The sequence below is a fragment of the Giraffa tippelskirchi genome, chromosome 10, assembly GCF_054371585.1.
Source record: "Giraffa tippelskirchi isolate mGirTip1 chromosome 10, T2T-mGirTip1v1.2.pri, whole genome shotgun sequence".
In the NCBI taxonomy this organism is placed as follows: domain Eukaryota; kingdom Metazoa; phylum Chordata; class Mammalia; order Artiodactyla; family Giraffidae; genus Giraffa; species Giraffa tippelskirchi.
In genome coordinates, this window is record NC_137284.1 from 123566620 (window position 1) to 123584376 (window position 17757).

General features: G+C 43.2%; 1 protein-coding gene across 5 annotated transcripts in view; it reads left to right on the top strand.

The window, feature by feature from the left end:
* GLI3 (GLI family zinc finger 3) overlaps positions 1-17757 on the top strand; it is a 306186-nt gene that overhangs the window by 85548 nt on the left and 202881 nt on the right. For 4 of the 5 annotated variants that reach the window (XM_081531099.1, XM_081531098.1, XM_081531097.1 and 1 more), the window contains one exon: positions 11841-12083. In XM_081531099.1, the coding sequence (XP_081387225.1) occupies positions 11841-12083 (243 nt within the window). Of the gene's footprint in view, positions 1-10792; positions 10874-11840; positions 12084-17757 lie in introns of those variants that run through there. The other variant, XM_081531101.1, reaches the window with a different exon arrangement.

Genomic DNA, 17757 nt, shown 5'->3' on the forward strand with positions numbered 1-17757 from the left:
TTCCTTTCCAGCCGGTGGGAGGAAAAGTATGCTCTGGGGCTGCATGAAGGACCTTTCGTTTGTTGGTAAATAACCCAAGCAAAGCTGCTTGCAAAGGCAAGTTTTCCCCTCTTCTCTATGAACCATATGCTTCTTTAACTATTGGACATATGCCCCTTTCCATAAACTACATGCAGCTTAAACTGTTGGAGCTATTGTTAACTTGAACACAAACCAAAGACTCAGATGCCTTCTGGCATGTGAATCCCCCCAAAGATGGTGGTAAAATATTCCTTTGCATAAATAGCTTTTCAGAATCCGGAGACACTGCATAACGGGTCATTTGATTACAGACTAAAGTAGCCTTTCCTGATAACTTTTATAGGAAGAGGTAGAATAATTTTAACACTGATCATCTTCACATGTACCTCTAAAGGAATGCCAAGTAAAGCAGTGTTCAGCTTTCAGGGCCTTTGTAGTAGACACTTTGCAGGGGTTAATCATCATTTATAATATTGATAAATGAGAAAGTCCTGCTGACTTGGCCACTTACCTGAAGGATGGCTTGAAGTGGGTTCTTTAGACTTATTGAGCCTCAGGGTATTTACCCGAATAACTGGGGTGCCAGGACCGCACACCTGGCAGACTGTAAGCAACCAATGGGATTAATGCTTTTGCACTTGACATATGATCTGGCTTTCAGTACAAGTTCAGCGAGTGTGTGCAGTACTCACTGTACACGTTTCAGTATGATCATTTCTAATGCACTTTCTTTTTAAAGTTCTTTTATTTTTTCTAATGCGCTTTTCTTTTGTACTTTTCAGCGGGTGACCTGGTGAAAGCTGGTTTGGCAGGAGGGGACGTTAGGGCATGTTAGGGATGTACTTGTTGGAAGGTGCTTGTGTATAGTACAAAATAATTAAAAATAGCCCTATAACTTGAAGTAAGTGAATTTACATAAAGCCCAATATCATTGTAAGGTGTTACTAATATGTGTAAAAATAGCCTGCCAAGCACTTATAGCTTTAAGAGGTGGGATAAATAGTTTAGAATAAGACTACAGGACTGCAGGAGATAAAATAAGACTATAGGAAAGAAACTCATGGGATAATTTTTCAATTTATGTGTACTTAATTTGGACTTCTCTAGAGAATTCTTGTAAAGGTCATACTTAGGATAGAATTAAAACCAAGAGTAAAAGAAATCAGCTATTTCTGCGCTGTAAAATTCTTGAGAAATACAGAACCATAAAGTAAAATATTGCATAGAAATATTTCATGCTCTCGGTGAATTTTTTAAAACCTAAAAAAAATGTATAGAAATAATTATATATTTGTTTTCCACCTTCCCCTCCTCCAAAAACTTGACTCCTTAAAGAACTTGAAGGCATAGTAGTCAGGTGGGTGAGTGGACTCTGAATTCCATTGCAGGCTCTGCCTCTTTCTAGCTGTGTTTTCTTGGATAAATAAACCTCACTTTTTTTATCTGTATAATGAGAAGTACAAGAGCATTTACCTCATAGGATTGGCATGTAACACCTTAGAAAAGTACTTAGTGCTCAGTAAAATTCTCTCCTATATTCATTAAAATCCTTGATTCGTTGTATTTAATAACAATATTCCATCCTAAGATAATGGACTTTAATTTTGTTACCTAGTTTTCCATATTATAAATAACACCGTGATGAATATCCTTGAAAATAAATTGTCTTCTTTTCTAATTTTTTTTCCCTTAAGATGCAGCCTGGAAGTGGATTATGGAAATATTTTAATAGTGTGAGAAAGTGACTAGCCCTCCATATTCCCCCCTAACTCTCAGTATTACTGCTTTTGCAGTTTTACTGTAATATCCCTCATTGTTTTGGGTACCAGACTTATTGGCAAAGGTGGTGGGTAAGTTCCTTTAGGGTAATAGCTAGTCTGAAGTGTGTAGCTAAACCTAGTCTGCTGCCTGTTTTTGTGCAGTGCATGAACAAAGGATGGCTCTTTCCATTTTTAAATATGATGTGAAAATTACATGAAATTCAGATTTCTGTGTTTATAAATGAAGCATGGGGACACCACCATGCCCACTGGTTTACCTCTTGACTGTGGCGGCTTTCATGCTGCAGCAGGGTTTGGTGGTTGTAAAGTTCCCAGACACATGCTTTAGGGTACTGCTGCTGCTGCTAAGTTGCTTCAGTCATATCCAATTCTTCTGTGGCCGCACGGACTGTATAGCCCACCAGGCTTCTCTGTCCATGGGATTCTCCAGGCAAGAATACTGGAGTGGGTTGCCATGCCCTCCTCCAGGGAATCTTCCCGACCCAAGGATCGAACTCGTGTCTCTTACATCTCCTTCTTTGGCAGGTGGGTTCTTTAGCACTAGTGCCGCCTGGGAAGTCTTAGGGCATTGATCAAAATTCAAATGTATTTTATATTTCTTGTCACTGAATAAGGAAGTCCAAGAGCCAGATCTTTTAAGTAGAAGCTTTAAAGTCTGACTGCCTGGGTTCCAGGCTCTGCCCACCAACCAGCTGTGTGTTCTGGGTAAATAGCCCACCTTCTCTGTGCCATAGTTTCCTCATCTGGCAAATGAGCAGAACAACAGTGTCTCTAATCAGGATACTGCTGCTGCTGCTGCTGCTAAGTCGCTTCAGTCGTGTCTGACTCTTCGCGACCCTGTGGACTACAGCCTACCAGGCTCCTCCGTCCATGGGAATTTCCAGGCAAGAGTACTGGAGTGGGTTACCATTACCTTCTCCAAATCAGGGTACAGTGAAGAGTAAAGCAAGACAAGTGAACCCCTCTCGATCTCATAGTAAGCAGATATTAGCTGTATTTCACTGGTATGTGGTTAATGAATTTGAATTGGTCAGATGAATGGGTGAGACAAAAAAAAAAATTACTTGTATTTTGGACAGGTAGATGAATTTGGTGTTTTATTTGTTTCCTTAATCGCTTTTACTGGGACTTCTTGAGTATAAAAATACATTCCCCTGGCGTTGTGTCTGGAAAGTTAGAAAAAGGGCAAAAGAAAGGTCTGGCTCTGTCCTGGTTCCCAGTCTCCTGCAGAGGCTGGGTGATTGGTGTCTGCCCTGTCCAGTTGGTTGGAGGAGAGGAGAGCATCAGGGTACCAAAGCCTCCTGTCTTGGCTGTGACCATCAGCATGGACTTTGGGGGAGATTAGGTTTTGTGACCATTCCTGCTTTTAGTCATAGTTTCTGAAAGTGTTCTGAAAGTGTTTCCCAAAATTTCAGACTTTTGTGGCTAAGTAACTAGAAGTAGACTTAGCTCTGTTAAAAGTGTGAAGAGTCAAAATGTGCTATTTTCGTTTGGGTTTCTCAAATGCAAGTTTCATAGCTGAAGTCAAAGTGGGCAGTGGCTAGAGGGAGCTTCTTTTTTTTTTTTTTTTATAAATTTATTTATTTTAGTTGGGGGCTAATTACTTTACAATATTAGAGGGAGCTTCTGTGGTAGAAACCTGATCCAGGAAGCACCTGGCCTTGCCCAGAGGCTGAGTCAGCAGAGGTGAGCACCCTTGCACCATCTCTAATCTGGTCCCAGTGGGGGTCAAGCCTTCAGCTCCTTTCTGTACAGTAATGATATTCTCTTGATATTTAAGTGTACTCTCCAAGAGGATCTGATTCCTGCCATAGAGTAAGCATGGTCTTTAAAATGTTATCAAAAATACGATACCACCATATGCTCAGGCTTTCTTATTACCCAGTTTTCTAAAAAACCAAAACCAGGCAACATCAACACACCAGATGAAGCCAGTTAAATTTGTGTTCATCGCCTCCCCCCACAATTTAAAACACGGTGGAAAGTTTAGGAAATGGAACTCTGATGTTAGGGGATTGGTTGGGTGAGAACCTGGGAACCACCATTCAGAAGTATGGCCAGTGGAGGCTGTCACACACAGAGGTTTTTTTCCCTGCTTGCCTTTAAAGGAAGAGCGGGAATTCCCTCGAAGTCCAGTGGATAGGACTCTGCGCATCCACTGCAGGGGACATGGGTTCAATCCCTGGTCGGGGAACAAAGATCCCCCAAGTATGGCAGGATCAGGGGCAGAGTAGAACTCCAGGGCAATAGGCTTGGTCCCATTGGAGGATGCAGCCACAGCAGCTGTCAGCTCACTTGAGCCTTGTGAGCAGACATTCCACGATGTCTCTTATGACTGTGGGTTGTGGATGCCACTATGGGTGGTTAACTGCTCAGGTTGTAGGTGCAAAGCAAGGAAGAGAAACTCTTCATTCTTTGCTTATAAAAGACTCGAATCGAGTTCTCAAAGAACTCTCTAATACCTAAATGTTCCTGAGACTGTTACTCGCAGATAGGCATAAATGCGCTATTAAGCGGAAGGAAAAAAAATGAGGCCCTCCTGAGAATTTATTGTACTGCCTTTGATGTCACTAATTAACTCACTCTGTGTAAGCAGTGACTAGTAACTAATAGCAGGCTAATAGAAGAAGCTTCATGACAGTTTAGAATTCTCAATGCAAGGGTCTTCTTGAGCTCATGGAAAATTAGGAAGGTCTTCGTTTTATAGGATGGCCTGCCGGGGCCCTCAGGGGCCTGTTTTGTTTTTGTTTTTTTCCTCTTCCCAGGTACAGGTGGGGCTTGGCTACTGCTTTCTGTCTAAAACTTTGAAAGCTGGTTAGTAAGGTTGGGTTTGTGCTGGCCCAAGTCATAGTGTTAACGCCCAGAAGCATCCTTCCCGAGGTGGACAGGGGTGTGGACCTCTGATTGGTGTGGGTTCAGAGAGAGACGAGGCAAGAGAATGTAAACCCTATAGGGCATGCCTGGTGAGGCCTCAGACATGAGGTTTATGGTGTGATCGATACCTGATTTTCCAGATGGCAAGGAGCCCTCATTTTTAAAAAGGCAAGAGGCTGCTTGCTCCAGGCCTTGGGAGCTCCTTGCTCCCAGGAACTCACAGCAGTGTCAGGTGTGCCCTTCAGTTTATCTAAATTCTTGTCTTACTCTCTCTCCACTCTTTCTATCCCAGAAGCCCCTTTTAGACCTGTTTGAAGCTCTGTAAACTGAGTAGTAGGGAGTAAGGCCAGAAATTGCCTTGGGTTTAGTACTAACCTGTTCTTGGCAGCAAATAGTTTCTGGTGAAGAGCTGGAGGGATACTAGTCAGTCTGGACTATGTTTTGTTCTTTGGCAAAAAGAACTCTAGAAATGTTAAAAAAAAAAATTTGTGGTACTCCTACTGCTGGAATGGAGGGCATTTTCTACTTCTCTGCTTTCCCCTTGCGATCTCCTCGTTAATGTAAGGAGGCAGAGAGAGCTACCCGTTAATTCTTGAGCCCATGATCTTTGAGGAAGGATTGCCACTTGAATTTCTCCAAAGCTTCAAATCCCCTGGCCGCCCTCTCATGTAACAGGCCCTGCAGTCGGTTTAAAGGTTGTAGACAAAGCAGAGAGCTCTCTCCAGATCCATCTGGGCCACTCCCTCTGTCATCAGTCATTGTCAATGGGAGATGTATGTGTAGCCACACAAGGGCGATGTCTGACCCCAAGGGCATTGGAAATGTTCTTAGAGGAGGCATTGTTTGCTCCTCCGTTTGGAAGCCAGACTCTAAGATTCCAGGGAGCAGCTTTTGGCTTAGGCATCTCTGCAGTCAGGATGGAAAGGGTCAAGATTCTGCTTCTAAAAACTACAGAAGCTAACCCCCGCCACCCCACCCCCACCCCGCCTTCTTGGCATAATTCTACAAACCTTGTGAATGTACTTAGCCTCTTCTCTTTTATTTCTGATCTCTCTTTGGGCAAAGTCTTAGAGAAAATTCTGAAACAAGGAGGCGAGGAGTTGGGTTCCACTGGTTTTTTTATTCAAAGAACATCAGAATGTAAATAACCACAGAAATAAAAGCTGACAAGATGCAACCAATGCATAATAAGAAAACATGAAATAATGCTCTTTCCAAACACAGCCAAGTAATTTCCTAGGGGAAAAGCAGAAAATGATGTTTTCTGTTTCTTGCTTAGAAGAGAGAAAGGTGGGGCTCCAGGCTTGTGAGAGCACACGAAAATATGCAGTAACATACAGATGCCATTGGTCGAGCCTCAGCGTGCGACAGTGTGTGAGTGTGTGTGTGCGCGCGTGCACGTGCAGACACAGCCTGTGTAGGGCATGCTCCTGTCCTCATACCTGTGGGGATAAGATGCTTCAGGGTACTAAGACCCTGAGGTTGGATGTCCCACCGTGGATTTGTCACTGGAGCCCTCTGGGTTTTTCCCAGAAGTGGTTGTTTGTTGACAAAAACTTATTTGGAGAGTATCAAGGATTTGAAAATGTCAGAGCATCAAAATGTAATTACTCTCCTCCCTTCCTTTAATTGATGGTCATGGGGGTGGAGGCTGGGATTGCACACAAGCCACAGGTATCATTTGCCAAACCTGCCTGGGAGCAGACCTCTCCTCATGTTAACAGGACTTTGTGGCCTGTCAAAGGCGTGATTGGGATTCCTCTTACATCATGTGTAAGGGACATGGCTGCGTATTTCTGATCAGGAAACTGGCCCTAATGCCTTGTCCTGCTGTAACATCGGGTTCAGGTGAGAAGCAAGTAAGAAGATACAAATGATAAAGCGGTCTGTGGCAGAAACAGATTATTTCTTTTCTTAAGAAAGGGGGGTGACATTTGCCGGTGAGGGGTCAGGAATAGCCCTCCGCGTGTTGATTGAGGCTCACACCTGTGTTTTGATCCATTTGTAGATGACTTGATGATATCATTCAGTTTGGAAATGATGAGGTTTCACAAACTCAGACCTTATTAAACACGGAAATATTATTTTCTTGTTTGAATCCTATTCTGTTCAGAATCTGAGTATCCACTCCTTTTCTTTTTCCCTCCTTAACATTTTGTGGCCTCTGCCCCTCCCCCCAGCCGCCCTGCCTTTTGGGCTCACCGAAATTTGAGTGCCACTTTTCTGGGAAAGCCTGATATTCTGACTTCAGTTTTGTAATTTAATGATGGAGAGTTTCCTTAGTAAACCAAATTTAGAGTCCTAGAATGCTTATCTTATATCCAGACCTTGAACATAAAAGGCATTTTATACCCACAATTGTTCATTTAATGAGCAATTGCAGAGTGCAGGCCGGTTAAGGGATTGAGCTATATGCACTATTATTGCAAGAAGTATTCCGAAATACCAGAAATAGGACGTAAGCTCTGATCAGGGAGACTGCGAGCACAATTACCTTCTTTTCAAATCCTTCTGTGACACTGCGGGAGGAAAAAGGACTTTGAAACTTGAAAGGAAAGAGCTTGCTTTCAACCTCAAAAGCTAGGAGGAAAGGGCTCTGAAATTTGCTCTGAATTCCCAATTCACCATTAGCCTGTTTCTTCCTTTAGCCTCAAGGCATTCTCCGCTTTTTGAAAAGATGTTAAGAAATTCAGTCACAATAGAGAGCCTAGTTCTGAACGTGTTTCACTCGGTCCATTGAGGTCTGGGCTCCAGCCTTTGTGTGGAGTGAATTGAGCTGAGCGGCTAGCTGGTTGCAGAGAGGTGAATGAACAGTCGCTGTGCAGTGGCAAATTCTGGCAAAGAAAGAAGCGCCCCCTCTTCCTTTATTTTCCAATATGCATTCCTGTACAACCCTGCTAGTGGCCATATGTGGCGTCGAGCCTGTTCTTAAGTCAATACGGGGTCCTTGGTTTATTGCAACTCTTGTTAAGTTTGTCTTGTAATTGAAGCTGCTGTTGACCTTGCTTGGGGACCGTTTGTAAAACCGTTTATTTAGCATAAACTGAAATAATAAACCCTCCTTCTCTGGGGCTGATTGTGATACGGTGACATTAGTTTGATTTAATGATTAGCCAGCCTGACCCTTCTGCTGGAGAGAGTGCCTTGAATAGAGAGAGTTCACTCGGAAGCACTCAGAAAGAATACTAATGAGCTTGTTAAATTTAGCATGGCTCCAACCACTTTTAATTCCTCTAATGGGAGCAAGCACTGCCTGGGAGAGGGAGAGGGCCAGGGTGCAGGGAGGCAGGGAGACACGGAGAATGTTCCTAGCAGGTCTGCACTGCTAGAGAAAGCCCAGCAGAAAGAGAAGTTTGCAGAAAGTAGCTAGCCAGAGCCTGGGACTGAGTTGTAAGTATCTGTCTGTTCGCTTTCGCTCTGTGTCTTCTGTGTCTTGGGGGTAAGAGAGGCGTGATGCTTTTAAAATGGGATTGCAGGGGACGGCTTAAAATCCACGTTCATTTCAAAGAGGTGAGCACTTGTACCACGAGCTCCTCACCCGCTGATTTGGTCAGGGGGATAGAAAGTGTTCCTGGTTGGTGATGTGGTGCAGGGTTTTACCCTTCCATGGGAACAGTCATCTGAAACTTTTCTGTCCAGTCCACTGCAAAAGAGCACTTGTTTCCTGGGTCTCCAGGAGAAGAAGTCAGTCAAGAGTTTGGGAACAAACGCACAGGTGTGTGTGTGTGTGTTGAGTCCTGCTTCTCAACACACGATGACTTCCTGGAAACCTTCCCTGTAAATGGTCTAAGCAATACTGGCAATGAAGCCGCTCTTGAGTTGTGAGAGTTAATGGCACCAAGCGCGTCTGATGCAATATGGGTTGCTTTTGGATGAGTTTGGAAAAACCTGGGACAGCTTCTGAAATGCAATGTGGGGACAGCCTTCCCTGCAGTGGGTGGGAATTCCCTAATTTCCACTGGAGCACAGATCTGCAGAAGGCAGAGGATCCAAAGTGGGATCCTGATGACAGTTTTGAAAACAATTTTTCCCCTGAAGCTTTTTAGAGACTTGCATGTCTCAGTGTGACCCTCCGAGCCTGCAGCTGCTGAACCGAGAGAGGCACGAACAGTCGCCCTGTGTTTGGCTGTTCAGGTCCACTGGCAGATGCTTCTGGAGGACTGGGCTGTTTGCTTACATTTTTGCAGCCGACTTCTGCTTGTTGCCATGGTGGACAGTATGTTTCTGTCAATAATTTGGCCTGGCGTAGCCTGTCTGCGCTGACTCTCCAACTTTATTGAACAACTCAGCTCGACTGAGCAAGATTAGACAGCTCTCTTCTTTTTGGCTTGCTAGAGTGGTTGCTAAATTTATAAGAGCAGGCAGGAATATGGCTTGGAAAGTTTCCTTTCATTGTAGAGAGCACGCTTTCAAGCTTCATAGCTGTTTGTATCCTGGGGGTGTGTACTGATAAGGTTTCATCCTGAATGCCCCTCAGAATCAACTCAGTATAGGAGATGAACTTCAGGAAATAATCACCTGCTGGAATTTTCTGGAGAGGGAGAATAGGTGAGAATGTGGGAGTCTTGACTCGTATAAGAGTAAGTCTGATGAAAGTTTCCACATGAAAAAAATCCTGGCCTGCGTTTTACTAAAAGAATTAGCTCATTTTTTTCAGTATTAAGTGTTTGAACTTTGCTGATTTCTTGTTCTAATTTGATATTCACACATATTGAGTTAACTCTCATGAAGAAATTAATTTTTAGCTAAAAAGATCCTCCTGTTTCCACTTACCCACCTCCCCCTAACTGCTTTTTTCTCCCACGAGGTGGGGGAGAAGGTGGGAGGGCTGTGATTAGTCCATGCCCATTATTCAGTTATTCGTGAAGTTGGATTCAAATGCTTGTCCGTAAAGACATCGTGTCTAAGAAACTCACTCTATTGTAGGGATGCAGTTTTAAGAGAAGAAAAGTTAATTTCTTCTAGGAAGATTAAGTCAAGGGAATCCTGTTTTAAACCTGGAACAGATTAGTAGGGCTTGGTTATTCATCTTTCCCAGAGAATGCTAATTGCATGTCACAGTCCCTCTTGGTATGAGCTGTCTGTCTTTCCAAATGCAGGTCCATTCTACAGAATTTACACCTTAGTGCAAAGTTGAAATTGGAAGTTGTGCAGGCACACCTTAGTGGAAAATATGACTTTGGCCATGGTGGGAATTTTTATAAACCGACTATGAGTTTTGAGTGTTTTTGACATCCTTCTGTCTTTACTTCACTGAAAACTTTCATTCTGCAGCCTGCAACTTTACTGCTAATGAAGTTTGAGTGTGGATTAGGGCCTAAAAGTATTAGAAAGAGAAATTAAAATGTAGGATTTTTTTTGTTGTTGTTGTTGTTGTTTTTGTAGTTTGTTTTTAAACTATCAAATGCATGGTTGGAATTGCTTTTGTAAAGATCAATGTGTGAAAATGTGACCATTTTCTTTTTTAGTAGTTACTTGATAGATTAAATTCATAATTTATCCCATCATTAGAAGATTTGAGGGTGGGGATCTGCACAAAATAATGCTAAAATAATGTTTCACAGTTACCCAGCAGTAGTCAGCAAAATCACTGTAAAGTCCAGAACATACCTCATTGCCTATTTGGTTTTGAAAGTCATTTGCTAGGCTAAAAAACAAAAATAAAGAAAAATACACTGCTTATGTCTTCAGGTCCCAAACACAGGCAGGAAAATGAGAGTTGCTGCTGGATTTAGGTAGGTCAAATTATTAGTCATCACAAAAGAATTGTTGTTACTTGAGTTTGTATTTTCACACTAGTTCATGTTCATAGCTATTCTTCTGAATTTGTCAAAGAGCTATGAAATTGCTAAAGCATACTTTTTTCTGTTTTTTTTTTTTAAAGAGAAGTTTAAGAGAGTATGTCTTTAAGAGAGTATGTCTACTCAGCTAGACATAACTCTGTTTTTTCGGATATTTTGAAGAGAAGTTTGTGTGTGAAGATTTCTGTTCAACTAAATAGTACACCAGTATTATTATTTATACCCACATATAGTTTTTTTGTTTTTGTTTTGTTTTTAGGATCAGGAATGAGAAACAGCCTTCAAATGAGGTGTCTAAGCAGTGTCTCGACAGCTTTGTTCCCGTCAGCACTTATCTGCCAGAGCATAGTCTGTGGATTAAACACAGAGTTTGTGTGGGCATAACTGAAAGTGCACGTATGATTCTTTCAGATGAATTGGGCCACTTGTTGTGGGTTCTGATCGCCAGTTTGGTTTGATTTTATGCCACGAGTCTTTGATCTGCTATTATTGGAAAGGCCATCCAATCACATTTGCAGAGAACCATAGTGGACAGATGGAAAGTTCTTACAGATGAAAGGGAACAGAAGTATGAGGGAGCTTGAATTTCATCAAGCCGTTTCTTACAAGTTTGAAACGATGTCTGGAGCCCACCAGAGTGTGGATGTAGATCAGTGTAACGGACGCCATCCACACCCACATTCTATCCCCATTTTCCTCTTAGCTCTCAGCTCTGTTCTGTGGGCCGAAGTAGGAAGTGTCCTGTAAGGGGCACTGTAGGTTTTCATGATGGCCATCTTTATCCCTTGCAACCAGCGGGTTTTCTGTCCCATGTCTGGCACTGTTTCATCTCTCAGTGGATCACACATCTGACTTAAAGTCACAAAGACAAGTTTTGCTTTCTAACAGGTCTTCCTCTGAGGAACAGAGGTCCCTTGCCTCCTGGATCACTGGAGGCCTGGCTTCCTCAGGCCAGGAGAAGCTGGCAATCCACAGCCTTAGTCTGGCAAAATCTCCAGCTCCTCAGGCTCTGCAGGGATACTGGCAGGTCCCTAATGGGAAACCTCACTGGCAGATTCGACTGGAAGCCGGGGATGAGAATTTGCTGACATCTCAATTTAAGGATGAGAATTTGCTGACATCTCAATTTAATAGGCTCATTTCCTGCTCCCCTTCCTCCTTCGATTTGTATCTTGGACCCTCATTCATAAACAATTTTGGCTTGAGACCCTCCAGTCATGGCTAGCATTCAAAGTTGCCAAGAATGAGAAGTAGGCTTCTTTTGGAGCGGGGAGATGGATGGACAGGGAGCGCCAACTGATGATGGTTTTTGATTGTCTCCTCAAAGTGCTCACAGAGTTTTCATTTCCCTTCCCGTCTTCAGAGGATGAAAGTCCTGGACAGACCTATCACAGAGAGAGAAGAAACGCAGTCGCTATGCAGCCACAGATTGCCCCGGGGCTCAGCAAGATCAGCGAGGAGCCTTCAACATCCAGCGACGAGAGGGCCTCGCTGATCAAGAAAGAGATCCATGGGTCCCTGCCCCACCTGGCCGAGCCCTCTGTCCCCTACCGTGGGGCTGTGTTTGCCATGGACCCCAGGAATGGCTACATGGAACCTCACTATCGTAAGTCGCCCCCAGTCCGTGGCACTTGCTGCAGGAGCCATGGCAGGCTGTGTGTGTGTGCACGTGTGCTTAAAGAGTTACTTGTCTTTACTATTTTATGCAAATGTTTAATTTACTGTCTACTTTACCTCTTACTTCTCCCACATCCTGTTCCTTCTTTTTAGGGAAACCATTTCTTTCCATCTCTAACCAACTTGGACCTCGGGGACTGGGGGGCAGCTGTCAGGAAGGTGTCCCATCTGTGGTTAATCCACACGGACCTTTCCTGGGAACTGAAACCAGATTTTCTCCACCCAAGTAGACCCTGCTAGAGGAAAATCGGTTGAGGAGGGGGAGTTATTAAAGTGGGTGACATTAGCAGATGTCTTTAATGGCAGATAGTCCCCTTGTTAATATATATATATATATATATATATATATATATATATATATATTGCTTTATTGTTGAGGAACAAACAAACCTCTTTTAACCAACCAGGGCCAAATTCCTTCCTGTGGAAGATTTTTCTGTATATTCTACTTTCTTCTGGAATTTGCAGACTGGAGACCTCGTAAGCTCCTTTCTTCTTGCACTCAGAAAGTTTAAGAAATGAACTAGGATGGTGAACACACCCAAGGGATGGTTTTCTCCCAAGGCAGAATGCAAAAGAAACTATATAAAGGTTGAGCTTGTTTCCGGCCTGGTTCTAGTTAAAATATATAATTCGGTTGTGGAGTAATGAAGTTCATATTGAGATGCCCAAGTGTGCAGCTCTTGATTACAGATTTATCACCTTGCCAGCATACAGACCCGCTGTTTAACCTTCCCGGCTCCAATTCCAGATGATCCATCGTGTGCCACGGAGGGAGACTGGTTTGTGTTTTCCTTTTTCCACATCATTCAGAAATTTTAGTGTTTTAAGGCAAAAGGTCATTAGCCAGATGACTGATGAGTGAGGACAGCTGATTAGTGCATGTTTTTTGGTTCAAGAAAGTGCCCAGGATAAAAGCTAATTTCATCCCTTCATTAGTTGGCTTGAAGCAGAGGGGAATGTTCCCTCATCAGGGCGCAGATCAAAGCGCTTCACACAACCTTAAGTCTCAGCAACTGCTCCCCCCTCCTCCCCAACCAGATTATATTGTTGGTAAAGATGGAAGATACATTACTTTTTTTCAGTGGAGGGAGAATTTTTTTTTTAAGTGGTCAGAGGCATAGAGGAAAAGGTTCGATGGCTTCTTGTTAGTTTTTCAAAAAGCCTGCCACTTTTCTGTTTAAAAAGTTCTTCTCAGCCCTATGGCTACAGTTGTTAACTTCTACAGTTACAGAAATGAGGAGGTATAGTGTGTGCATTCCTCTTCTTTCCTCGTTAGAGGTTTACTTCGTTTTATTTTTCCTTTATTTTTGGAATGAGAGTTTACAATAGTTGTCAGTAGGGTTTTTGTCCAAGCCCATGTCTGAGTTTTCTACATTATATTTTTGTGGATGGGTCTCTATTAGATCTCATCCATGCAGAAAATATGAGGGACTCTACACACTCCCTACCTATATTAATATTTCCTGAGAGTATGCTTACTTTTGAAAAAGGATAAAGTCTAGATTATCAGCCATACATGCTCTGCATTGTTTGTGCCCTTGGATGGGAACACAAACTTTCCCCGTTTCATATTTATGTTTTGTTTTTCATTCCAGATGCCCACTAATTAGTGAATAGTTAATTGCTCAGGATAGCTGAGCAAAGTAGGCAGATGACCGTTACTTTCTCTGTGCCGTTCAACGTGCAGCTTGGTCTCGGCCCATTTGTTCTAACGGTTTGCCCATTGAGTCCTCTCCTCATCCTTTGAGGGGCTGGGATCTCTGCACACCTGGAACCCTTGTCCCTGCTCTGTGGTCCTTGTGTGTGACTCCCTTCTCCAACCTCCAGTGGGAGTATGAACTAGCACAGGGCACTGGAAAACTCTTGATGGCTCTTGGAATCATTGCTTGTCACTCTGTTGAAGAGACATCACACCTATAGGTTGGTTGTGCTTCAGCTTTTCCCACGGCATTGTTCAAACTACTATAAAATCACTGGGTAATTTACAAGTGAGGTAGGTTGTCTGTCACCAAATGGCAAATGCTTTTCTGCCCCACCGTTCCGAGGTAACCACTCAGTTGGGCATGAATAAGTGTTATCGTTACATCCATCATATGGACGTGGAGTCCTGGGGATTGGTTCAGCAACCAGGGCGCTCATCTTCCAGCCTTGCCACCTACTGACCTTGTGACTGTCGCCAAGTGGGCTTGTCCGCTAAGATCCCTCCGAGGATCCCTTCTCAGCTGTTGAATGGGAGTGATGTGAGACCGCCAGCCCCACAGCGTCCTTGTGACAATTAAGTGAGACAGTGCCAATAAAATACCAATATTTTGTACAATCTCTGGCTCGTGGTGAATGCATCTGAATCATTAAGGATTCTCTCTATTCTCTGCCTCGTTTTCCTTCTCCTGCTTCTTCCTCTTCTTCCTGTTCCATCTTCATCATCACAAGCAGCAGCAGCATCGTCTCCACCACCATCTGTATGTGATAAGTTCACTCGCCAAACCAAGGTGTCTTGTCAGAATTGCAGTTGTGTGCGGTTCAGTGGTAGACTGGCATTTCTCTGTCAGACCTGCCTTCCTGATTCCCCAAGGTCAGTGTCTTCTCTAAACACAGATTAGAGATGGAGTGAATTGTAAAAAAATTCTTTTCTTAGGGAAAGAGTGTGGGGTTAGCACGGGGTGCTGTAGTCTTCTAATCAGAAGTCTTTCTCACTGAATCTTAAAGGATGGACTGTCATTTTTTCCTATTTGAGGGGCAGAGAAATTTTAAACCTTTTACATAAGTTGGAGTAGTTTTAACATTTAAAATTCCTACCATAAAGTGTTTTATATAACAAATACAAGCTTAATGCCTGTGGAAAAGTGAAAGTTATAGTATTTAGGTGTTCATGGTAAATGATGGAAAGGTATCCTAAACTAAGCTCCAAGAAGTCAGTAAGATATGACTCTATTTTTTCTAGAACTCAGTTGGATTATTTAATCTTCTACCAGTATAATGAGTGCTTTTTTAGGTACTTTGTAATAATACCTATCTGACATGGATTTAATTATCCAGGTAAATGACAGATGGGAAGCTGAAATTGACACATCTTCCAAGAATCTTTTAGCGTGTGAGAAAAGTGCCCTCTTTTTCAAATGAGATGTAAAACTTTGACCAAGTTTCTTGACCTTGTCTCCATCGGCAGCCTTGTCAAGCACACAAACTGATTGTGGACCTTCGGTAGCTAAAGGTTCAGAGACATCTTTTTAGGTCACTCCCTTTTCCCTTGAGTTGTCTGCCAGTCCCACTAGACCCTTGGAGGGAAAGACTTCTCTAATCCAGCGTAGCTGGGCTTGTGAACTCTCACAGTAATTCCTGCGTTTCTCTGTGGTTGGAAAACGCAGACATTCCAAGATGCCTAATTTGTGCTTCTATATATACTAACTTTGTATTTCTAACGTGTGGGCAGGCTTCCTGTAAGACCGGAAAAAGGAAAATCGTTTTTCCCCTCAGAAGGACATCTGTAAAATTTTTATTGCATAAGGCTCTGTTATACTTGGGTAGGCAATGTTGCATCTTCACAAATTGCACTTAGGCGGGATTCAAAGTATTTTGGGTTTTGTGGGTTTGACTTTTAGAAAAAAGAAAAAGAGAAAACCCCAGGATAGCGGGCACTTCAAACATTTGCAACATGTGTTTGGAATAAAATCCTCACAGGGGGGACCGAGGGCTTTCTCTCGCCGAGGGTAGCTGTGGAAGGGGTGTATATCAAGGCAAGAAAGTAGATGTTCCAGCCGCGTGGCTCAGACCTGGGGTGGTGCTGACAGGCTGGCTGCTGTGGGATCACTCATGCTTTATAATTGGGCAGGGCATGGGAGGGACCAGATTTGGGGAATCTGACCTGCTTGTCCTGGAGTCAGGATGACGTCCCCCATCTCCAGCCCAAAGATTTCTCAGCAAAGATTTTATTCTGCTCCTGCTTCATCTGTAGCCAGATATGCCAAACTACCATCACTCCCTGCTTTCACTTACCACTGTGCATTTCTTCTTTTGTAAACTGACAAGGCAGGTGACATAATAGTTAAAGCATTCCTGTACCCTGGCCGACACTTAACTTTTATTCGCTTTCCTGTTACAGAAAACATGTGTTGCATTGTCTTCTGGACTGTGGAGTACAGTTTTTAACTATCCATGCTGGGCTCCTGGTGGGGAGTTTCTTGGAATCATCATCATGTCATAGAGATCCCCTGCTGGTTTTGTTATGGTGGGGAGGGTTTAGAAAGATGCCCCCTTTTCTAAAATTTCAGGTCTCTTTTCCAGTTTTATAGTTGTGTGAAGACTGCTTTCTTTATGCCCCCAACTGCTCCCAAGCAGTTATTCCTCCTGGAAACTATGATTCATTCCTCCATGTAAATGCTTTGATTGAAAACATACCGCTGGTATTCTTCCTTATGTTTCCCAGCTCAGATGACAGAACTATTAGTTGCTAATTAGCAAAAACCTGAGGAATTAGCTTAAAGAAAAGAAACTGAATTTTTAATTGGCTGGCATTTATCTTCTGCAGAAAGCTGATGTGCTGAGCCCACTTGCATTCTTGTGTGCTTAAAAAAAAAGGCATGGAAGATATTTTTTCTACTTGTCTGTCTTTATGTTAGGTGACTTTCCACACCCTTTAGAAATCCGTCTTCTAAGTGAGGAGAAGGGAAGAGGTGTATTTTACATATTTAATAGACGCACCTGCTCACATTTCTTTTACTCTCGGAGTGTCATCTGGAGGCTGTGAAAGACAAAGATGCCTACAAGGCACAAATGAACAGTTTGGTGTTGACCAAACTGCAAAGACAGTGACAGCTCCCCGGGTGCACAGTTCTGGTCTCATCCAGGCTGTCGTTTCCATCTTTGGAGAACAGTTGAGGAACCAGTCAGGAGTGTTGTGATTGTTCCTCCCTCCCCCTGAAAACTGGAGGGTTTCACCAGAAAGACCGATGTTGGGTCCTAGTCTGGGGGGCTTTGCTGAGTGTCTTGCATCTTGAGCTAGTCGACTTGAATCATGGGAGGACCTGGAGTGGGAAGATGCAGACAAGTCTAGGAAGCTTTGCAAAACTTATTTGTGAGCTTAAGAAAAGCTCCCTGCTTATTCCTGTCCTTCTCTTAGAAATTCAGCGTAATAATCCAAGGTTTCTTTCAGCAGCTTGGAGGTAAGTGTTTTAAGACCAGAAATAGTGAGCCCATGTCCACAGACTTTTTTAAAATAGAGCTACATTGTGAGCAAGCCTGAAGAAAGTGGTGGAAATTTAGGAATCATTTTTAGGAGGCTCCAGATTCTACTCCCCACTGAATCTTTGACATGACTGTGACTCTATGCTTGAGTCTTGGGAAACAGCGGGTGAGATTGCAACTCAATGGGAAGAGAAGCACTGTGACCTTTGGAAAAAGAGCTGTTGATTTTATCCATTGAATTTAGGGGACATACTTATTAGAGAGGACCAGGGAGAAGCTTGAAGCCCATCCCTCTAGGAGAGGAATAGAAAGGAAAGGCAAAGGGAGACCATGTTCTAGAGAGAACCAGTTGGCTTGCTGGTGTTCTGGCCTGGCCCTCTCTCTCTCTGTTGCCCTAACGGTGCCCCCTGCAGGCAAGT